Raw genomic sequence first — 23,782 nt, 5'->3', positions numbered from 1 at the left:
AGCAGCTTCTTCATCCCAACCCAAGATTCTGGTATCCTTGAGAGCAACATACAATTTGCCAGTAGTTCGCCGACCCTTGAATTCAAAATTGGACCAATCGTAACCCAATACCTCAATGGGACTCTGGCCGTAGGCACTGGGGTTATTATTGGACGTATGCAAAGCTGAGATCTCCCTTCCCAATTTCCCCACATAAACCTCTGGGGCCACTAATGTATATGGTGACCCTGAATCAACTAACATCTCTAAAGGATGATCAACCACCAGCACTGAGACCCATGGGCCTTTGCGAGCCATCCCATCTACGTGCAGAACCACACCTTGCTCAGCCTTCATGACAGACACAGCCTCTTGTATTAAAGCACACTCTTCCGATACCACACTGGCCACCCCGTTGAACTTGCACATGCAGGCATAATGACCAGTGCGTTTGCACTTTCTACATTCTACATTACCCACAGGGCATACTTTAGAGTCGGTAGAATGGCTCGACCAACCATATTTTCTGCAAAACTCCTTCCCCTTAGGCCATCTTCCTCCTTGATTATCATTCTTTTCAACCCTCTTTTTATTTTCCATTCCCCCACCCCTATTTCAAGGCAAAACAGCCTGAACCCCATCCCTGGAATTCTCTCTTTCAGTGACGATTTGCACGCTTGCCCTTGAAGCTTCAATGGCTCTAGCAATCTCTACCACTTTTTCCAGTGGCGGATCACTTTCGATCCAGAGTCTTTCCCTAATCTTCTGGTTGCTTGTCTTCATCATTATTTGGTCTCTAATGTACTCATCCAGGTTCCCCGAAAATCTACAAGTAGCCATCAGAGCGCGCAATGCAGTCACATAAGCATCAATACACTCCCCTGATCCTTGTGCCCTGGAAAAGAACTTGTGTCGCTCCAATACCACATTAATCTTCTTGCCAAAGCGAACCTCCAGTTTCTTTAATGCAGTTTCATATGCACTCACTACTCTCTCCCCTTCACTGCTGCCAAGAACAGTCACATTGTCACCTGGCAAATGGCGGAAAACTCGTAATCCCTCAGTGCCAATGCAGTTCAACAATGCTGCTTCCTTCTCGTCATCATTAAACTTGGCGCCACCAGCTGCCCTCAAATACACTTTGAATGAGTCAACCCACTGGTCCCAAGGAGCAGCTGGTTCACCTGGCGTCGGTAAAAATGCTGCTGGGGGTCTGGCCACCGCGTGCAACATGTTTACAAACCAGGGTACAAGTGGCCACTTGCGCAATGCAATTCCAACCCCAGTTCACCAACTGCTTCACTTGCTGCAAAAAGTATATCCGCCCACCTGATGTATGAAATGCACCAGTCCTGTACCTGCATGCTGCTCACCCTGCACTGAACTCTTGTCTCAAAGACAGCAGTGTGCAGAATAATTAGGAAAACGGTGGTGTGCAGAATTATAAGGATGCCCACTGCCGCCCCCCTTTTTGCGAGGAGGAGGAGATGTGGAAGGCGTCTGTGCCAAGTCACCAGTGCTGGCCCCGCCCAGCTTGCAGTGGAGAGCGAATCAAATGCCAGCCAAGTCTTCACTTCCGGGTTTCTGCCAGCCACACCCCTGGATTCACTCCACGCACGCCGTTCAGCAAGCCGGCCCAGCAGTATCTCCAGCTCCACACCCACGGGACCGCCGGAACCAACAGCGCTCCCGGAACACAGCTGGCTGCCTCACCCGCAGCCACCCTCCTTCAAAGGACAAACAACCACACCTGCGTGATTGGGGCCGAATGCGCACAATGACAGCAAACGGTCATGCCTCAGTACGTGATAAATTAATAACCGCAGGCCAATGTGCAGCCGCCCCCTCCTGGGAGCCGCACACCGCACCTGGACCTGGCGGGTTGCCGTGGTCCTCCTGAACGGCATAGAGAGACAGTTGTGTGCCGCTCCGGACTGCCGCCGCCCCGCCTCCTGGGAGCAGCGCACCACACCATACCTGGCGGATTGCCACGGTCCATCTGGGCAGCCCCGATCAAAGGTGATCGCTGCTCCGAACTGCTCCGCCGTCCTGCTTCAGGGGTCTCAGGCCCGGCTCCATACCAGTTTTCCTCCTGCTCTCCAAATCTGCGCTGCAAGGACACCGCCACCCGCACGCGTGGAGACGGAGGTCCAGACTCGTCGCCAGTGAAGTAAGCTGACACAGGTAAGTGTGATAACAGCTTTATTCTCTGGACCCCCGGAGCAGGTAAGCCACCACCGGAGAACAGAAACAACCAACTGGCCCATGTGGAATGTTGATCCCTGAACACGGAACAACATTCCACACGCGCCACCATACAGAGGTAATTACAACACTATCCTTGTGAAGATTGGAGCTCTAGGCGATATCCGCAGGGCCTTGTTCTGGACTATCTGAAGACTCTTCCGGTGTCGCTCATGGCAGGTCATCCATGCTGGGGAGGCATACGTCGGGGTTGGTCTGATGATCGCCTTGTGGACGTTGATCTTTGTCTGGAGGGGCATGGACTTGGTCTTCAGGAGTGGGTACAGCGCTGCCATCTTTCCTGTTGCCTTCTGCTGAGTGTTCTCGATGTGGGGGATCCAGTGTTTGTATCTGTACTTAAGGTCTTTGTGTACCTACCCGCCTTCCTTGCCTTTATGTGAACCCTGAGAGTTGGCAACCAATGGACATTAAAGCAGTTTACTTACCTACAACGGTCCATTATTTCACATCTCACCCCCTGAGATATGGTAGGCTATGTTAATTTTTGTATTTTTATTTGTATGAATAAAAAAAAAGATTTGATTTTTACAAAGAACTTTTCAGTCCGCCGCGTGATTTGTCTTTTGAACAGACTTCGTGTAAGTTTAAGAAAATGAGTGTTAGGAAAGATTTCGTAATTGTAGGTAATTTTCCTTCCATGTGGCAACCCCTAAACTTTTTGCTGTTGTTTTTCACCTTGTTCTTGACTTTGCCAGAGAAGTGCAGCCTTCTGCCGCACTCCTCTGGGCTTTCGCTCCTTCTTACGGGGAAACTGACATGCCCTTAAGACAGTCAGTACCGGGGAACGCTGTTTCCCATAGTTTCTTTTATCATGTTGCGGCTTTAGTGCAACATGACACAAGAGGGCACTGTAAGCTAAGTTACAGCTCTCTTGGGTCTCTAGCCTTCTACAGGCCCTAGATACTCGTTTAGGATTGTATCTGATCGGTGCAAGTGATTCAGGGACGGGAATGGTGGCAGCGATCTTTTCTTTGTATTTTGAGCTCCTTTTGGCGTTCTAAGCGCGTTTCTCGCGCTTAACCCAAAATGGTGGCCTGGCTCCCAAAATGGCCAGACCACGAGGCTCCTTTGTCCTGTCCGCTGACCGTCTTGCTCCCTTCACCTTCCTCAGGTCGAGCCGACCCGGGGCCTTCCTTATTTGGGCATGTACTTTCCCACGAAACACGGATGCTTTCGCGGGCTTCTACATGTCTTTTGTGTGCCTCCAGGATGTGGGCTGGGATATCTGGTCCCAATACACATCCTGGGTGCCAGAGAGTCTAGGGTGGTGTGAATGCCTGGGACCACCGTGGTCCGTGATTGGTCCACGAATGGTGTGAGTGTTAATGAGCGGATCTCCCATTGGGTCCCCTCCGTTTTGGCACGAAGGGAACCGTGGATAAGAGGGGGCTGGAAACACCTCTACCATGTCGATCTCCTGAGTTCTCACGAACGAAGGAATACAGGAGTCAAGTATCCTGCAACCAAGAGGCTGGACAGAGGAATCGCTGGTGACCCGCTGAAGGACTCCTCCTCTGCACTGCTGTCGCCTTGTGAAACCCTTTTCACCTTTGATCGAACCAGAAGGCCTGTACTGATACTTCGACCCTTTGGAATAGCAGGAACAGCTATTCTCGGCATCTTCACCATCTCCTGCCAGTAAGCCTTCGGAAGCGTCTCTGGGCCATCCAGTTGACTGACCAGCTTACACGGGAGTCTTGCTCTGTAACCGCCGCCAGGTTGTGTAGTATTTGGAGTCCTTGTCACTCTCACACGCTTCGTACACTTGGCGTTCCCAGGTCGGAAGTGAGTAGTGTACATTTGGCTCAGATACACACGGCCGCTCCGTTGCCCTGCTGTGGTGACAAAACTGTGCGGGTTTCTTCGATTGGGACGTCTTTTTACTCAACACGACGACGAGGCGTTCCCTGCTCTTCTGAACCTGCCAGCTGCTGAAACTGACGCGGAGAAGCCTGTGTCTGCTTGCATCGGGGACCGGTGAGTAGTTTAGCTAGGATCTGGTCGCCCTCCTGCAGGAGCCCATTGCTTTTCCCCACTGTGTAAAACAGCACCCTTTGGCCGTACTCGCGCTCTGCTTCTGCCCACTCTGGAGGCTGCGCTTGAGTCGCGGAACTTGTTCTTCTTCTGTAAGCACTAAACTGAACTGCCTGACTTCCTTCGAAGAGCTTCTCCTTTTGCCCGTTGGCACCAGCGCGTGCAGGTACTTTGAGCACAAGGCTCTACTCTTCGCAGGGCTAGGACTTCCATCTAGTTAGGTGCCTCTGAAGGCGAACTGAGTCTAAAGCATTGTATCGCACTGCCTGTTTTCCTTCCCTTGCAGATGGACTACACATTTCGTGCATATAACGCTTGCGACTGTCGTATTTGTATATATATTGTTTTGATATGGTATGTGTTGGTTTAATATTGTGATATTGTTATTTTCTCGACACGGTCGTTGTTTTAAAGGCCTTAAAATAAATGTGTATATATTTTTTTATATAACACCTGTTTGGAGTAGTTTGTAAGTGATCTTGCTTTGTGTGCTCATTGCGGGCTTTCAGTCACCCTCACCCCTCTTGAGACCTAGTCTTGACCGCCGCGATCGCTACCTTGATTGGTCTGGCTCGTCCAGAGGTTACCCTGTTCCAAGTAATTAGGTTGGCCTTCTGAACTTCTGCGCCACCAGGACAGAGTTCAGAAATCCGTCTTAACAAATTGGTGTACAGCGGTGGGATACGACTGAAGGTATCCAGTGTTGCGCACAAACTAAGGCATTTCAGGTTATTCCAACCAGGACACGTAGTGAATTGTTGTAGTATAACTTTAAAAAGGCCATAGTCCTATCTAACAGTATGGAAACAAATACCTTGTTAACTTTAAATGCTTCCAAATCAGAAACATTGAAAAAGATGTGTGCGGAGAGAGGTGTTTCCTCTCAAGGCACGAAATTGGAAATGATCCAAAGAATCGTGGCGTGGCAAGAAGCGCAGCTTGACGCTATAACTTCTGAGGACAGTGCGGAAGGTGGTGGGGCTGCTCTCACTGGTAGAACCAACGGTTCTGCCGCCGCACTGATCCATCGCGACCACGAGGACAGGGAGGACGAGATGTCTAATGTTTCCTCTGCCAGTGCTGATGGGGAGGCCATGCTTGAATTCAAGAAGCAAGAGCTGCGGTTTAGGCAGCAGGAGCTTGAATTCAGCATAGCCAAACTAAAAATCGAACAGGCAGAAAAACAAAAAGACAGGGATCACCAGTTGGAACTGGCCAAGCTTCAGGTTGCAAATGGGTCCAAGGGTCCAGGACATGGGTCTGGGGCCTCCTCTCATCCACGATTTCCGAAAGATCTGCTCAGTGTGTATGAAGAAAGGAATGACATTATGGACTGGCTGAATGCGTTTGAGTATGCATGCGAAGTTCAACAAGTTGACAATGCTGATAAGATTGCATGGTTACTCAGCAGACTGCCCCATTCTGGCTGTAGTGCCATTATGGAAATGTCGAAGGCTGAGCGAGCTGATTTCGCAATGTTAAAGCAAACTCTCATTTTAAAGTTTGGGAAGACTCCGGCCCAATATTTGAAACGTTTCAGAGAGTATAAGAAAAAGGAAGGTGGTACTTGGGTATCTTATGTCACTGAATCCTTGAAAAACTTAACTGGCTGGGTCGAAGGTTATAAGGTTTCTACCTTCGAAGGCATGATAAATCTTGTCATGCTGGAACACATTTTTGCATCTTCTTCCCCGGAGCTTAAGCAGCATTTGGCCGATTCGAAGGAGATAGATCCTAAGAAGCTGGCCATTGCAGCAGACTTATGGGTGTCACATCGAGTGTCCCATAAGGACAAAACTCATCCTGGTAAGCAGGAGGAAGGGAAAAAGTCCAAAGATATGGAGGGTGGAGAATCTGCTAAATATTCTTCTCATAAGGGCCACAAAAAGAAAAATAAGGGTAAGACACAAGAGAACTCGCAGGGTAGTGGAGGTCCGCCTCCGAAACAGAACTCTGGTTACAATAAGCCTCCCTATGTAAACAGACCCAATGGATCTTGTTTTGCTTGTGGAGCAACTGACCACGTGAAGGGGGATCCCTGGTGTAAGGTTAGACCTTTGGGGGTCCACTCCGCTAATCTGGCCTTCTCCTCCTACGAGGAAGAAGAGATTACAGGAGCATCCTTCTCCTCAGACTCATTTCCCAGCGGGATAGAGGCTGAGGTAGTTTTAGTGTCCCTGGGTTCCTGGGAGCCTAAAGTCGCAGAGGCTTATGCTAGGATTCCGGATAATACCAAGCACTACTTTAAAGACAGTGTGCTGATCAATGGAGTAGATACTCCAGCTCTTAGGGATAGTGGGTGCAGTCGCACTGTAGTGGATTCTACCTTGGTAGACTTAGAGGAAGTTGCCAGAGCTACTCTGATGCCCACTAAGTTGGCTGACCGCCCCCTCCGTATGTTTCCAGTAATACCTGTAAATCTTACTTTAAATGGTACAGCAGTCAGGATTCCAGTGAGCATTCAGAGAAACGTCCCGGGAAAGGTCTTGTTAGGTAATGATCTCAGAGCTTTAGGGCTCGTAGGAGACACTGCCGAAAGACCCTACACACGGTCTCAAGCACGGGCAGCATTGGCCAAGTCCAATACGCCGCCCCAGCCGAAGGGGAAACCCAAGGCGAAAGGAGTCGACAAGTCAAGACGAGGGAAAGAGAATATTCCCCCGAGCTCACCTACCACTGCGGTGGAGGAAGTTGGTCAATCGCCCGGGCCTGACGAGGAGGTGGCGATGCCTGAAGTATTTGACCCCAATGATCATCCTGAACTAAAAGACTTGTTAGTTGAAGGAGGTCCTGATCGGGACAAATTCAGTAAAGGCCAACGTGAGTGCCCATCTCTGGAAGGCCTAAGGAGACAGGCCTGCTCCCAGCTTGAGGGTGAACCTCCTGGGATGCATAGGATTTATTGGGAAGGTGGACTCCTGTATAGTGAGCCCACAGAGTCTACAGAAGGAGACCATAGGAGGTTGGTGGTTCCCCTTGCTGTTATGCCCTTCCTCCTGCAGTTGGCGCATGAAGTTCCCCTTGCTGGTCACCTTGGTATGAAGAGGACCAAGCAAAGGTTATCCATGCACTTCTACTGGCCCAAGATGGGGGTGCAAGTAGAAAGTCACTGCAGGAGTTGTGCCTCCTGCCAGTTGTCTGGTAAGGTTGGCGTGACAATCCAAGCTCCGTTGGTACCGCTCCCAGTTGTGGGGGTACCATTTGAAAGGGTAGGGATCGACATCGTTGGTCCCCTTGACCCGCAAACATCCTCGGGCAATAGGTTTATCCTGGTGCTGGTCGACCATGCAACCAGATATCCTGAGGCCATCCCATTGAAAACTGTAACTGCCAAGTCAGTTGCAGAAGCTTTACTCGGCATATTTACTAGGGTTGGCTTCCCTAAAGAAGTTGTGTCGGATCATGGCAGCAACTTTATGTCAAAGTATAGGCAGGCTATGTGGAAAGAATGTGGGGTCACCTACAGGTTCTCTTCTGCATACCACCCCCAGACCAATGGTCTGGGGGGGCGTTTCAACAGGACGTTAAAGAGCGTGATTGGGGCTCTGGAGGAGCCTCAGAGAAGAAAATGGGATCTTCTTGTTTCATGCTTACTGTTTGCCTACCGAGAGGTACCACAGGAGGGTGTTGGCTTCAGCCCCTTCGAACTTCTGTTCGGTCATCCCGTACGGGGACCCTTAGCCATCGTCAAGGAGGGATGGGAGATGCTCACTCCCCCTGTTACTACCAACGTAGTTGATTATGTGCTAGGGCTCAGAAAACGGATGGTACTTCTTATGGGCTTGGCTAGTGATAAATAGAAGGCAGGGCAAGCGCTGGTGAAACATTGGTACGACCAGAAAGCTTCCCTCATCAACTTTACACTTGGTCAGCAAGTCCTGATCATGAATCTCATAAGGCCTCGAGCTTTACAGGACAAATGGTCAGGCCCTTACCCAGTGGTGGAGCCCCTGGGTGAAGTTAACTATTCAGTGGACCTTGGAAGGCCTGGACAGGCTCCAAAAGTGTTTCACGTGAATAGGCTGAAGGCTTTCGTCCCAAGCGTCGAAATCGCAGCACTGCTACTGGCTTCAGATGTTGAGGAAGAGGAGTCTGAACCTCTCCCCGACCTGTTCCAAAGCAGTCCTTCAGATAGCTCTTTTGAGGGTGTCCGAGTGGCCCCTCACCAAAATGGACAAGGCTCAGTGGTTTACCTTGGACATGAAGTAGGTGGAGGGAGGAGACAGCCTCTACCCAGTAAGGTACAAGCAGTACAAGACTGGCCTACCCCCACTACGCAAACCCAAGTGAGAGCCTTCTTAGGACTCACGGGGTATTACCACAATTTTGTGGCAGACTATGGCACCATAGCTGCTCCTCTGACTGCCCTCACAACTCCGAAGAAACCCAAGAAGGTAACTTGGACCGACGAGTGTGAGAAGGCCTTCAATGGCTTAAAAGACTCCTTGTGCCAGGCCCCTGTCCTCAGGGCCCCTGATTATCAAAGACCTTTTATCGTGCAGACGGACGCCTCTGACACTGGGATAGGAACTGTACTATCACAAGTAGATGAGAAGGGTAAGGAACACCCTATCGGTTTTATTAGTCACCAGCTTAAGGACAGAGAGCTCAGATGGTCCACGGTAGAGAAAGAATGTTTCTCTGTTGTGTGGGCCCTAAGGAAGCTGAGGCCCTACCTCTATGGGACCCACTTCACTGTGCAAACTGACCACAAGCTGTTAAAGTGGCTAATGAACATGAAGGGGGAGAATTCAAAGTTGCTTAGGTGGTCCATAAGTCTACAAGGCTTCGACTTCACTATTGAGCATAGGCCAGGTGTCCAACATAGCAATGCTGATGGGTTGTCCAGAATGTTTAACCGACCTGAACAAGAGACTCATCCAGGGGTGGATTAGTTCCCCCTGTCCATAGTCTGGGAGGGGCAAGTGTTAGGAAAGATTTCGTAATTGTAGGTAATTTTCCTTCCATGAGGCAACCCCTAAACTTTTTGCTGTTGTTTTTCACCTTGTTCTTGACTTTGCCAGAGAAGTGCAGCCTTCTGCCGCACTCCTCTGGGCTTTCGCTCCTTCTTACGGGGAAACTGACATGCCCTTAAGACAGTCAGTACCGGGGAACGCTGTTTCCCGTAGTTTCTTTTATCATGTTGCGGCTTTAGTGCAACATGACACAAGAGGGCACTGTAAGCTAAGTTACAGCTCTCTTGGGTCTCTAGCCTTCTACAGGCCCTAGATACTCGTTTAGGATTGTATCTGATCGGTGCAAGTGATTTAGGGACGGGAATGGTGGCAGCGATCGTTTCTTTGTATTTTGAGCTCCTTTTGGCGTTCTAAGCGCGTTTCTCGCGCTTAACCCAAAATGGTGGCCTGGCTCCCAAAATGGCCAGACCATGAGGCTCCTTTGTCCTGTCCGCTGACCGTCTTGCTCCCTTCACCTTTCCCAGGTCGAGCCGACCCGGGGCCTTCCTTATTTGGGCATGTACTTTCCCGCGAAACACGGATGCTTTCGCGGGCTTCTACATGTCTTTTGTGTGCCTCCAGGATGTGGGCTGGGATGTCTGGTCCCAATACACATCCTGGGTGCCAGAGAGTCTAGGGTGGTGTGAATGCCTGGGACCACCGTGGTCCGTGATTGGTCCACGAATGGTGTGAGTGTTAATGAGCGGATCTCCCATTGGGTCCCCTCCGTTTTGGCGCAAAGGGAACCGTGGATAAGAGGGGGCTGGAAACACCTCTACCATGTCGATCTCCTGAGTTCTCACGAACGAAGGAATACAGGAGCCAAGTATCCTGCAACCAAGAGGCTGGACCGAGGAATCGCTGGTGACCCGCTGAAGGACTCCTCCTCTGCACTGCTGTCGCCTTGTGAAACCCTTTTCACCTTTGATCGAACCAGAAGGCCTGTACTGGTACTTCGACCCTTTGGAATAGCGGGAACAGCTATTCTCGGCATCTTCACCATCTCCTGCCAGTAAGCCTTTGGAAGCGTCTCTGGGCCATCCAGTTGACTGACCAGCTTACACGGGAGTCTTGCTCTCTAACCGCCGCCAGGTTGTGTAGTATTTGGAGTCCTTGTCACTCTCACACGCTTCGTACACTTGGCGTTCCCAGGTCGGAAGTGAGTAGTGTACATTTGGCTCAGATACACACGGCCGCTCCGTTGCCCTGCTGTGGTGACAAAACTGTGCGGGTTTCTTCGATTGGGACGTCTTTTTACTCAACACGACGACGAGGCGTTCCCTGCTCTTCTGAACCTGCCAGCTGCTGAAACTGACGCGGAGAAGCCTGGGTCTGCTTGCATCGGGGACCGGTGAGTAGTTTAGCTAGGATCTGGTCGCCCTCCTGCAGGAGCCCATTGCTTTTCCCCGCTGTGTAAAACAGCACCCTTTGGCCGTACTCGCGCTCTGCTTCTGCCCACTGTGGAGGCTGTGCTTGAGTCGCGGAACTTGTTCTTCTTCTGTAAGCACTAAACTGAACTGCCTGACTTCCTTCGAAGAGCTTCTCCTTTTGCCCGTTGGCACCAGCGCGTGCAGGTACTTTGAGCACAAGGCTCCACTCTTCGCAGGGCTCGGACTTCCATCTAGTTAGGTGCCTCTGAAGGCGAACTGAGTCTAAAGCATTGTATCGCACTGCCTGTTTTCCTTCCCTTGCAGGTGGACTACACATTTCGTGCATATAACGCTTGCGACTGTCGTATTTGTATATATATTGTTTTGATATGGTATGTGTTGGTTTAATATTGTGATATTGTGATTTTCTCGCTACGGTCGTTGTTTTAAAGGCCTTAAAATAAATGTGTATATATTTTTTATATAACACCTGTTTGGAGTAGTTTGTAAGTGATCTTGCTTTGTGTGCTCATTGCGGGCTTTCAGTCACCCTCACCCCTCTTGAGACCTAGTCTTGACTGCCGCGATCGCTACCTTGATTGGTCTGGCTCGTCCAGAGGTTACCCTGTTCCAAGTAATTAGGTTGGCCTTCTGAACTTCTGCGCCACCAGGACAGAGTTCAGAAATCCGTCTTAACAATGAGTTCAACTGGTTTTTTCAGCCTTTTCCGGCCTTTTCAAACTGAAACTAAGAAGGGGGGGGGGTCACACGAAGTATCGGCTCACCTGGAATCTTGTAGTGTGGAGGTGCCAGTGTAAGACCTTGGCTTTCTGGGGTCCTTTCCAGAAGTTCCAACGTATCCAGCTTGGCCATGATTTGTTGCACAAGTTGAGAAGTCGCCGTTAGCCAAGTTGGTTTGTCCCCGCTGATCATTCTTGACCACCAACAGGATTCGCTATCTAGTGAGGGATCAGACAAAAAGTGCCACATGTAAGCTGTCCTGATTGATTTTGTTTCTGAGCAACCTAAAAGCAGGTGGCAGACTGTCTTTTTTCATTTATGTTGCGACATAATCTGCAGTGTGTTGAGTTGGAAAGTCCCCTCATGCCTTTGACTTCATTTGTCTGTAACAGGTTCAGTCTCGCTCTAAGAAGTTAGTTTCTTGCTTTTCTGTTAGGGAATTGTTTGCAGTTCATTTAGTTTCTTGTGTATTTGGTGAAAAGGGAATAGAAGGAGCACACTCGCTGGTTAATATCAAGGTCAATTTTTATAAAGGGTGAGAGAAGGATTAAGTAATCTATAGAGTGCGGGGGAGGATAAGTGGCCCTGGCACAGGGCTACCAAAATACACAAAAAGAGAGAAAAGAGGATCCAAAATGGAACCCTCCCGTCCCCTGCACACCGTGATTTTGCGTCACACTGACGCTTTAATATACATTTACAATCATGTCAGTTGCAATTCAAATTAGATAATTTCAAATGAAAAAGCAGTTTAAAACTAAAATAGTAATGATGCAGACAGATATCAGCATATAAAAGTATATGAATCATTTATTTCCAAACGCAGAGGCCAGAGAAAGTTCAGTTCATTGGGTACGGCTGACGCGTTTCGAGAACAAAGTATTCTCTTCTTCAAGAGCCAAAGATTTTGCACAAAAAACTGGATACAAGCAATGTAAAGAAAAGAGAGAAAAGAAAATAAGGTTACAATCCAGGTGATGTAGGCTAAAGTCCATAACATATCATTCTACACGAAATCTCATCATCAAAATTACAAGAAATGGTAGTCACAGATATTGTGGAATCGAAGGAAATTATTTTCAAAAACATCAAGTCTATACAAAACAGAGTTCAATTATATCCAAAGCCAAATATTACTAAAATGGGGGAAGGCCAGTAAGTTAAGGAAAATTGTGGAAACTGACTGAGAAAAGTGCATAGTTATGGAAATGCTCACCTCCACTCGAGGTCCTTAGTGCTGATATGAAATGGTGGGCCGTTAGGTTTGAATGGTGGAAAATACAGGTCAAAAGTAGACCAAGTAGTGTGCTCTTACGGAAGGGGGAAGCCCTCTGTACTGAAAAAAAATGGGAACATAGTCTAAAGTAAGTAAAGGAATCCGAAAGAAAGGCTTCCGGTAACAGTGGTGAAAATGTCTAGCACTTACCACCCCTTCAGGCGGGTGTAATGGAATTGCCGGGTTGAAAATGGGTCCAGATGTGGCCACTGTCGGTGTCTAGCCAAAAGGCAGGGATTTCAAGAAATCCAAACGCGTGTGCTGTTAGCTGCTGAAAAAAGTGTCTCAACTAAAGCATGGGTATGTGGTAACAAAGTATCAAAGTTGCATGGTGAAGGCGATGTAACTTACATTGTCATGAAGTGCAAGCTCCAGCCACTGCAGAGCGAGCCGGAGGGATGAGTGGAATCAGGGTCGCAATGCTCCGCTATCGAAGCGCGTGTGATCCTCTTTGGAGACAGTTGCTAGGTGATGGACGCTTCCAGCCGAGGCAGAGACCCTCGAGCGAGTCGTCAACTGTTTAGTGCGTCCGTCATTACTAGGCAGAGAGGACGGACTACTGGGTGATCATGAGTAAGTAGAGAGCGGTATGTGTGGAAGGCGACGGCCATCTTAGTATGGGTATTGATCGGATGTGCAGTGTATTGCGAACGGTGCAAAAACACAGGAGATGCATGGTATGAGTAAATAAAGTAAAAAGAAAGGCAAAAAAATGCCTTAAAGAGACTCTTATCGTGACTAATGGAAGAAAACAAGGAATAACTGGGGAAGTACCCGGTTCGAATTAATTAATTAAAAAGGAAGGCAAAACTATGCCATAAGAAAATATTTCCACGTGACTACAGGGGAATGACTAGAGTAACTGGGGGAATGTAAATAGTCACAGAAAATCTTAATCCAACCTCGGCCTTCTGGATTCTAGTAACGTGGCTTTGAATTTACATGGAGTCAAAAACAGAGGTGATAGACAGATATCACTCTGCATATATGTAAATCTCCAAAGGGTAGAGTAAATTCTAGACATTTGATATGTAGTCAAGAGATGATGTAGAATGATACGTTCATCGTGTACAGCTCAGAGGAGACAACTAGGCTACATTAATAACCTTATTATTTGGAGAGATGAGGCTAGGAATGTTAGTGCCATATCAGAGAAAACATTTTAGAGAAAATTCATCATTAAGGCCCTTGTGGATTAGGGTGCTTAATGTGTGGATCCAGATTTCTCTCTTCGCGAGAGTATTGATGAGTAGTCGCCACCTCTATAGGGTTTTTTAACAACCTCTAGCACCTGAAATTTCAGCTGGGCTACAGTATGATTGTTTTCCGTAAAGTGTCTAGAGAGAGGTGATCTGTTGTTCTAACACCTGATGTTGGATTTATGTTCTGTCAGGCGCTCTTTCACAGATCTTGTAGTTTGGCCAACATACAGTTTGCCACAAGGGCATTTTATCGCATAGATAACTCCTGTGGACATACAGGTGGCGAAGTGCCTTATTTTAATCTTTTTGCCTGTGCACGGGTGAACAATGTTGTCACCTTTCGTTACATTGTTACAGTGCTGGCAACAGAGGCAGGGGAAAGTGTCCATTTTCTTGGTTTGCAGAACCAACTACTTGTCCTTTGGTGGTCTTTCCGCTTTCACTAATCTGTCCCTGAGGTTCCTACCCCGTTTGAAAGCAATCATGGGTGCTTTTGCGGAACAATTCTTTGAGTGTCACATCATTGTGTAGAATATTCCAGTGTTTCCTGATTGTCTTGCCTATTTGGAAGCTCTGTCTGGAATATTTAGTGATATGGAGCAATGGTGTTTCCTTAGATTTTGTCTTGGGTACGAGCAGTTGTTCTTTGGTAATAAGCTCCGATCTTTCTTTGGCTGCCTCTAGGACAGAATCTGGATAGCCGCGGGCTTCAAACTTCTCAAAGAGTTTACAGTTCTCTATGTCCAAACCAGCTGGATCTGAAATTATCCTTTTGAGGCTGAGTATTTGACTGTATGGTAGGCTGTTCAACATAGATTTCGGGTGGTGGATTGTGAAATGTAGCAAATTATTAGCATCTGTAGGTTTGTGGAAAATGGTTGTGTAAATCCGGTTGTCTTTGATTTCCGTGTCAACGTCAAGGAAGTGTAAATGAGGTGCACCTGTTTCCATAGTGAACTTGATGCTGTTATGGATAGAGTTCATATAGTTGAAAAATGAGTCCAATTCTTCGCGTGTGCCGCACCAAATCCCGAAAATGTCGTTGATGTACCGTTTCCACATCAAAATCTTAAATGACCACTCAGGGTGGTCCAGGACATGCTGATGTTCAAATCTATACATGAACGTATTGGCGTAGACTGGGGCCATGGAAGAGCCCATGGAAGTTCCGGTAGTTTGTAAAAAGAATTTCCCTTGGAGCCTGAAGTAACTGTTGTAAAGTATAATCTCCAAGAATTTCAAGATCAACTGGTTTGCTACCTGTACTGTTAGGATTATTGGAAATTAGCCATTGGACCGCACGTAAACCCTCGTCGTGGGGGATGTATGTGTATAGGCTACACACATCCATACTGAAGATGATACAATCAGCACTCAAGGCTGTAATGTCATTAATACAATTGAGAAAATCAGTAGTGTCTCTTAGGTAAGTAGGAGTGTCTTGAACAATTTTTTGGAGAGATTTGTCGACATTGATGGCAAGTGGGTCAAAGATGCTATCTGATCCTGCTACTATGGGCCTCAAAGGTGGATTGGTAGGGTTTTTGTGAATCTTTTACGGAGTCCGTAAAAGACGGGAGTAGTAGGATGTTGATTGAGAAGAAATTCTCCAGTTTTGGCATGGTCTAATGCTTCTTCGATGGTCCTGGTGATCAGTGTTTTGATTTTAAGGATGGGGTCTCCATCTAATTTAGAGTAGGTGTCTACATTGTTGAGGAGAGTAAGGCACTTGTCTGTGTAGTCCTTTGTGTCCATTATAACAATGGCTCCACCTTTATCTGCCGGTTTAATGGTGATTTCTTCATCTCTAGCTAGAGCTTCGATGTGATCAAGTTGCATTTTTTCATATTGCTGGGGGTCGTCTTTTGATAGTTAATCCTGTCAAGGTCTTTAATAACCCTGTTCTCAAATAGGTTGAGCATGGAATTCTGAGTATGAGGGTCGAAATTACTCTTTGGTCGAAATTCAAGATTGTTGATTTCTGAAGGAGGACAGTCCTCATCGGCGTCTGTGTTGAAAAAGATTTTCAATCTTAGCTTTCTCAAGAGTCTATGAAAGCAAACTTTCTCCTCGAATAAGGTTGTGTTACTAGTTGGTATGAAAGACAATCCACGGTTAAGCATGTCGAGTTGGCCACTCGTTAGGTTTTTGTTGGACAGATTCACTACTAAGTTCTTTGTGTTTGGTGGCAAGTGTAGCGTTAGCCTGTTTTCCGTGGCTTTTGCAAGAGTCATGATCCAATCTAACTCTTTGATTTTTTTCATGATTTCTACCAGGTTTTTAATCAGGTCGTCTTCGTCAGACTCGATAGATTTCAGAAGCGAGGAAATGTATAGCTTCCAGGATTGTACGGGTTTGTTGGATTCAACTGCTAGTTCTATTTTGATGATTTTGATGATTTTGTATGGCAGTGGGCTTTCAGAGAGCAGTATTTCTCTGTATAATCTTAAGGAATTGCAGTTCAAGGTCCCTTGTAGGGACAGGAGGCTCAGTTCTCTGTGAATGGATGCTACGGGCGTAGAAGCCAGAAGGCCGAGAACTGTTCTCCAATAGTAAGCTTCGAGTTTAGGCCACATTTCTCGCGGGAGCAGTATCATTGCCTCTGTACCGTGGGTTATGGCAGGGACAGCTTTCAATTTGTAAAAGTCGATAGCTGGTATCGTTGAGAAGCGTCTAGCTTTTGGTCGATTGCTTTTCCTTGTATAGCAAGTTTCCTGGTTTGCTATATTAATTGGGATGTATATATCGCACAGCTAGCGCTTTCTATTATCACACTTTATTTTGCTAGGCTTAGCCGGGCTTCTCGCCTTGTGTGGGGGCCCTGGGAGTAGAGGTCAGTGCTGCGGGGCCTCACTTCACTAGATCCGAAAGTGCGGATGCCTTTTGTAGTCCTCCACGCGCTAATATTTTATTTACGCGTTTGTGCAGTGCATTGCACACAGGAGGCTTGGTGCAAATGTGATTTGCAGGGGGCGGATCTACACGTGTGTGTCAAGATACTGTATCTCTCTGGACATATTAACCCCTTGTGGTCGAGAGGATACTGCGAGACCGCCTCCTGCACAGCAGGGCGCCTAGTGGCCGAGTTGCTCGGTATCAAGGGTGAGCGTTTCAGTAGGTCGGGTCCTCGTCTGTTATTTGCGTCTGGTGGGGTTTTAACCCTGGCTCTTCCCCACCTCCTCCAAAAATAGACTACTGTGCCCTGAGAAACAAAAAAAAAAACAGGCGTGGGCAATGAACTCGCACCTGACACGGGGGGGGGGGGCAGCGTGAGATCCCCTCCTTGTGGGAAGGCTCTCGCCCTCCTCGCTTGGCAGGAAAGCTTGCGCGGCGCAGGGAGCCAGAACCCCCTCCCCCTTTACTCTCCCCAATGTGGAAAACTCGCAGCCAGCTCCCGCCCCCATCACAATGGGCTGAGCTAGGGAGCCGAGGGGAGGCGGAGGAGGAGGCTGGAAGGGGGAGCAAGGGGGCTTGGTTTGAATAATGCAAACTAACTCCACCTCAGCGCTCAGCCACATCCTGTGCTTGAGGCCACCGCATGAGGCTTGCACCGCCGGCCTTGCTGCTGCTTCCTTTTTTTTTGTGAAACCGGGGACCAGCCAGTTTTCTTTGTACGGTTTTTGTTTCCTGTTAAAGCAACAAAAAAAGACGCTGGAGCGGGGTTGTCGCGGAGGACTATGTCACGGATCGAATCTTTGACCAGGGCGCGAATCGACCGAAGCAAGGAGATCTCGCTGAAGGTTGGTGACATCCTTCTGGCTTTTCAGGTGGGCGGGGGTGCGGTGGTCGACTTGGAGGGGTGTGTTCTGCTTCTCACGCAAGATTGCCCCACTGCTTCCATTCCGCAGCCTTGCACGGACGATGCGGCGTGCGCAAGAGTGCGGTTGCGCCGGCGCATCGTTTCCAGGCATTCTGTGCCGCTAGCACAATGCGCCAACCCAGTCCTTTTGTGGCCACTTCAGAACATTGGTGGCAAATAGAATTGGTGCGAACGATGCATGTAGGCGGAGCCCGAACCGGTACTGACGGGGGTTTTGCCAACTTGAAGTCTCGAGGTAGATCAGGGTGGGGGAGTCCAGTCGTCTTGCAGGTGCTTCGGCTGCGCAGTCCCAGTGACCACTTACCTCGGACCCAGGCGATCGCTGTTAGGGACACCCCGGCCCCGAAGCTTGTCTTTACGCCGCTCTTTGAAGCGGAGCCCCCAATAATACAGATCCCAGCATTTGGGGTTTGATGCCTGCATAAGGTAGCATGGAGGGTGACTGCGCCGCCTGCCATGAGTTTGGTACTGAGAACAGCTGTCTGTTGGCCGCCAAGAGGCGGCCTGGTTTCTGTTATGCTGAATGCACATTACACACGGCCGTATTATTAAGCTTCAGTCAAGGTCCGGTAGTCGCCCCGGAAAGCTTATCCGCGGACTCACGGGGGGAGGGAGGTGGGGCGCGGCAGCGGGCGGAAAGCTTGTCCGCGGACTCACGGGGATGGTTGGGGTGCAGGGGATTGTCTATGCGGCAGCAGGGCGAGCCCAGCGAGGGCTTCCTGCGGGATCGCCTCAGCAAACACTGGCTTCTGTGTTCGCGAGCCCGAGTGAGGGGAGGGCAGGGCGGAGGAGGGGGGGAGAGATGAAACGAGGAAATGGTCTGTTTGGCAGAATTCTCAAAAGGACTCGGCTCCCGCGAAACATGGCCGATGTGGTGTGCGGGCGCTTCCCCTTTCCAAGGGCATACACAATCCCTCGGACCTTCGCCAGTTAATACGGTCTGCACTTGCCGCGATCTCGCGCTCTGCCTTTCTTGCGCAAAGACACCTATGTCAGCATTTTAACAACGGGTTTCACTAAAACGTACCCTCCCCCCTCGCTTTTGCAAGGTGGCAAAAAAGAACACTATCTAATGAAGCAGCGGGGGGTGGGTTCACCGCCTTCCTGTATTATGTGAAATGCGGGGGGGTGGGAGTTAGTGGGCACCCCGACCTGTGGCCATTGGTGTTATTGATTTGGGGTGTGGGCATGGCATTGGAGGTGGGATAGAGGATTATACGCAAAGAATGCCTAATAAATTGTCCGAGACCTGTACATTTTCCCAGAACTATTAGTAATCATCAGAGTCGCTGGCCCACGGATAGCTCGGCGCGTTAACGCACATGTTACACGGTGGAGACTTGGGCCTCGTTTCGAGTTCCATGTGGGCTGGGTGGGTTAGTATTTCAGACCGCTGCGATATCATCGCTATGACAGTTCGCCGAGTGGTACACGTCACCAAAGCAAACTCGGTGGCCCGGTTGTCCTTTTGTCTTTTCGCAGCTTCCAGAGATAAGTCTCTTCATGTCCCATAAAGGCGGGTCGGCAGCGTGCGACCTCTAGGAGCTCCGTGGGCTAAATTAATTCTGGGTGCAGCGGCGCTATCCCCCCAGCCCCGCTGTGATGTCCAGGGGGGTGGCTCACAGAATGCCTTCAGATGCATGCAAGCGCTTCTGACACTATTGTCGGCTCGAGGGTGGGGGTGGGAGGTTGCCATAGAGACCACTTTTTACAAGAACGGCGAAGTACCGTAACAGAGCGAATCGAGGTGTAGTAAAGGGAGAAGACTTTAGAAAGCAAGTTTACAGCAGGCATCCGTTCACTTGCAAAAGGTCCCCAGTTTGCATTCTCATGCTCTGCTTCTAGATCTGGGTTTGCACGGGGGAAAGAAAAACGGCGCGTATATAAAACGGGGGGAGGGGGGAGAACAGCGGGTGGGCGAGCAGCAGAGACCTGCTCGAACTCTGACCTCCCCGCGAGTGTCCTGTCCTTCGCTTTACGCACAGACCCCACGTGGTCTCCAGCTTTAGTCTTGCCCTGCGAGTAAGGCACCTAAAAAGCACACAACGACGGGAGCAGCCAAGTAAACCGGGGCAGAGGGGGTGCGACGGAGGCAAAGGCTAAATGCCGATGCATTAGAAGTAGGCGAAGCATGCACGATGCCAAAAATAATCAGTGTTAGGAAAGATGAGATGCACCACACAGCCAGGGAGCATTGCCACAGCCCGCTCGAACCCCACACACCCCCGTAGAAGCTCCTTTAAACCATTATACTTCTCCACTTTCAGCTCGCTGGAGGTCCATGCTGTCGCTGTTAGCTGTGTGTGTAGGGTCTGTGCCTCGTGACCTTGGCTCCCCGCCCGGCCACACCTCTGTTGACTGTCTGTGGGATTGACTTTGTCAACACTCCAGGTGCAGCTGAGTGCGTGCACGTGTGACCCGGCGGCGGGCCATGTTGTGGATGGGGGCGGGGAGGGGCACTGTCCTCGACGAGGCTGCATATAGGAAAACATCAAAACCAACCACAGAGCGTCCCAATCCGCGACGGGGCCCGCGGAGGACACTAGGCAGACGTGCAGGGGGTTTGTTTTTTGGAATTAATAGCAGTTCCACCGGTTTCCAGCTGCTTCAGGGGTCTGGGGTGGAAGAGTCTTAAGTCCAGCGTGACCCATTGACCCACCAAGACTTTTGGGTAGGTGGAACTTAAAGGGCCAGAGAGCAGCTAGGCCGCGCGCCGGGTTCTGTGAGGGCTGTTGGCAGCTGCATTTGGGGACAGCTGGGATGGCAACCAGGCCTCTGCCCTGCCTGAGTGTCATCTCCAAGTCTGGGGTCAAGGATTTTGCAGAGGGAGGAGGCCTGTGTACGGCGAGATATCCCTCACCGTCCTGCACCCAACCTCTCCTTACATTGCGCTCTTTCGGCAGATGGCATGGCTGGGGGACATGGAATGACCCTGGGGAGATATTCAATTTCCGCCCCCGCCTGTTGACTCTTATGGGAGATGATCAGGCTTTTATGAGTGGGAATGGTTTCTACTTGGAATTTGCCACGAGATGACCATGTTGGCATGCTTTTCACTTTACTGGATGTGATATATATTTTGGCGTTTGTATGGTTTCTTGGCACTGTGAGCTGCCTGCGTGAGCCTGATGACTACTACCTTTCGCACGTGGGCTTCGCAGAGCAGGGCTTGGCCGTGCCGCCTTTGCTGGGTCTTTACCTGCAGGGTGGTTGGACTTGCCTTTCACGGTACACTTTGTCCGTAGTGGGCATATGCCTGCAGGGATGTGTGGTTTTCCCACCTTATTTATCTGTGTGTGGTCTGTGTCCGTTCAAGGTGGTCAGTTCTGCCACCTCCCATAAGGTGTCGCCTGCTAGAGGAGAGAAGAGGTGGCAGGAGGGAATTTAGCCTGCAAGAGTCTTATTCACTCAGTCTGCTTTGGCCACCTTACACGGCACCTGGGCATGATTTGTCAGTGAAGGCCAGGCCAACCTGGGCCGTCCGGTTTACCACATACCACCCGAGTGAGGTTTGCCATTGTAGATAAAATCCATCAGGGGGGTAGTTTTTACACATTCCAGGCTTCCTGAGTGGGGTTTGCCAGTGTGGCTCTCATCCAGCGTGAGAGTTGTTCTCTGCATTTACAGACACCTAAGTGGGGTTCGCGTGTGTGGCTGTGTACCATCTGGGTGGTCAGGTGCCCGGTACTCGCTTGGCCGCACGCTGCATTCACAAATGTTACTCTGTGATGCTGTAGCAATGATTGTGCAACTTGCTGATCACAGCTGCACCAGATTGACACCAATACCAACGTTCTGGAGGTCATCAAATGAGTGCCATCGGTTGGCCAATACACTATTTAGAATCAACAGAACAATTGGTTTGGAGTGTCTACGACCAGAATTTGGAAAATTTTACTGAAACTGCTCCCACCAATTGTGGCCAGCCTCTGAGGTCCACCTCTACTGGCTTGGCCTGTACTTGCCACCAACCTCTCAGAGGTCCACCTCTACTTGCTTGGCCCGTACTTGCCGCCAGCTTCTCAGAGGTCATCCTCTACTGGCTTGTCCTGTACTTGCCGCCAGCCACTGAGGCCCACCTCTACCGGCTTGGCCTGTACTTGCTGCCAGCCACTGAGGTCCACTTCTAATGGCTTGGCCTGTACTTGCCGCCATCCTCTGAGGTCCACCTCTACTGGCTTGGCCTTTACTTGCTGCTAGCATCTGAGGTCCACCTCTAATGGCTTGGCCTGTATTTATGCCATGCACTGATCTCCACCTCTGGTGGCTTGCCCTGCCGAGCTGTCTAAAGGTTTTTTTCTGCCAGGCTAACACCCCTATGATAACACGTTTCGGTTGAGAAATTGTTGTGAAACAAATAAAACACTGTGACTCGTCGTGTCCCCGGCCAGCTGCGAACACGGCTATGTTACACTGACACATGCAAGAGCAAATTTCAGCTCCTAGAATTTCACAACTTAGTGTTTAGCCCCGAATAGAAGAGTGGGCCCGCCCAAGGGGCACGAGAGTAAAAGCAAAGAATATACCCGAGAGTTTCTGGCAAGCCTCTCTCCATGTCTCCTGACTGTCTGGGAAAGGGTATGCCAGCCCTGGTCCCTAGAGCACTTTTGTGTGGCCACATGCAATGCATGACTGACCCTTAGCGACCCAATACGTTGCATGCTGGGAAGTGTAGTTTAATTGTTCCTACCCTAATTACTGATGTTTAAGAAAAACAAGACTGGCTGTACGCATCGAACACAAGGCTAAGCGACTGGCAGTGCTAGACACGGTATGCTGGGAAGAAAGCTCTGTGGGGTGAGGCACTTGCTGTTGTCAGGGTAGTGGGGTATCGCAGCCTTTTGTTATGTTGTGTTGTAAAACTTTCATACTGTGGCAAGTGTCCGCCCCAGTAAAGGAAAAGGAGCAGGACACAGAAGAGTGGATAGGGACCACAGGAATGGGGGTTGGGGGAGTGGTGAGGCTGGGAGTAATGTTTTGAGGTAGGCTGCAAGTCCGTCCTATTGTTTTCCAGAGGGGGAAAAGAGACTCACGATTCAAATTGGGTTTCGGGGGGGGGGGGGGGGTAGGCATGGCTTGGGGGGGGGGTACAGGGGGGTGTTAACAGCTGTAGAAACCACTCCTGGGCACCAAAAGCTCCACTCCTGCTGAGGACGGTTATCCTGAGGCCAGAAGGCGCGCACTGCTTTGACAGTCCCTCTTCTGCCCGCCCCCTATCAGTGTGGGACACTCGAACTGTTGACAAAGCCCCATGGGCCCTTGGAGGGGGGCGCCCTCTCCCCCGTGAGCAGGATGCGGGCCGTGTCAGCAGCACTGGCGGCGTGAAAGGCCTCTTTATTCCGTGCCCGGCGCTGCTGCTGCTGGCGGGGGCGAGTGGCAGCTCTCCAACTGGAAGAGAAACCACGCTCGTGGGGGGGGGGGGTGCTGGAGGGGGGGGGGGTGATATGACCCCAAGCCATGAAGCAGCAAGGGGGCGGCTTAGGAAGCGGGGTCCCCAATACTTGGTCAGGGCTAATGGTATCACTGGAAACGGATGCCAGGCGATGTGTCAGAGGCGAGTGGCTGCTCTCCTGCAGGTGTGCGCTCCTAGGGGCGCGTTTACAGAGGGGGAGGGTGGTCGCCTCTTGAAACAGGGGATGGCCTCCACTGGCCATGCACAGGACTTTGGGGGTCTCGGTCCTTTCCTGGGGTCGGAGATCCTTCCCCGTGCTTACCCGCGTGACTTCCGGCTGGGGTTTGTTGTGATAACCACACGCACGAACACACCACCACCAGCAGCAGGGCAGTGAACCGCTGGAGTGTTCATGCTGGCGGCCACTCTTCAGTGGGGCTTTTACTACATCTCGGGTCAGCCCACGCTGCTCTCTGTCCTCCCCTCTGCCAGCCCGCACTGTCAGGGGGCATCCCTCAGTACCCACTTCACAGATCAGCTTTCAGCCTGCGGGTCATAGGCTCAAATCTCTCAGATCTGACTCCAGGCAACATGCGCTGGATCTACACAATACACAATGTTTAATAGTGCTTCATGTTGGTTCCCCCACTCCCCTTCTAAGCACTTTACCTAGGGTTCGACATTGAAGTGGACTGGGAGCTTTTTAGCTGGTGCATGGACTCGTGAATCGCCAAACTGCTACCAGGGT

At 50.0% G+C, this 23,782-nt stretch overlaps 1 protein-coding gene across 6 annotated transcripts in view; it reads left to right on the top strand.

Annotated features, from left to right (window-relative positions):
* Positions 1-23,782, top strand: part of ARHGEF2 (Rho/Rac guanine nucleotide exchange factor 2) — a 1,257,231-nt gene that overhangs the window by 933,079 nt on the left and 300,370 nt on the right. The window contains exon 1 of one of the 6 annotated variants that reach the window (XM_069652805.1): positions 17,305-17,562. The exons of 4 other annotated variants lie outside the window; for them this stretch is intronic. In XM_069652805.1, coding sequence (XP_069508906.1) covers positions 17,500-17,562 — 63 coding nt within the window. In that variant the 5' untranslated portion in view covers positions 17,305-17,499. Of the gene's footprint in view, positions 1-17,304; positions 17,563-23,782 lie in introns of those variants that run through there. One more of the 6 variants, XM_069652807.1, reaches the window with a different exon arrangement.

The sequence above is a fragment of the Ambystoma mexicanum genome, chromosome 1p, assembly GCF_040938575.1.
Source record: "Ambystoma mexicanum isolate Mex_15411 chromosome 1p, UKY_AmexF1_1, whole genome shotgun sequence".
Lineage (NCBI taxonomy): Eukaryota > Metazoa > Chordata > Amphibia > Caudata > Ambystomatidae > Ambystoma > Ambystoma mexicanum.
This window is presented reverse-complemented; position numbering and strand designations above follow the sequence as displayed.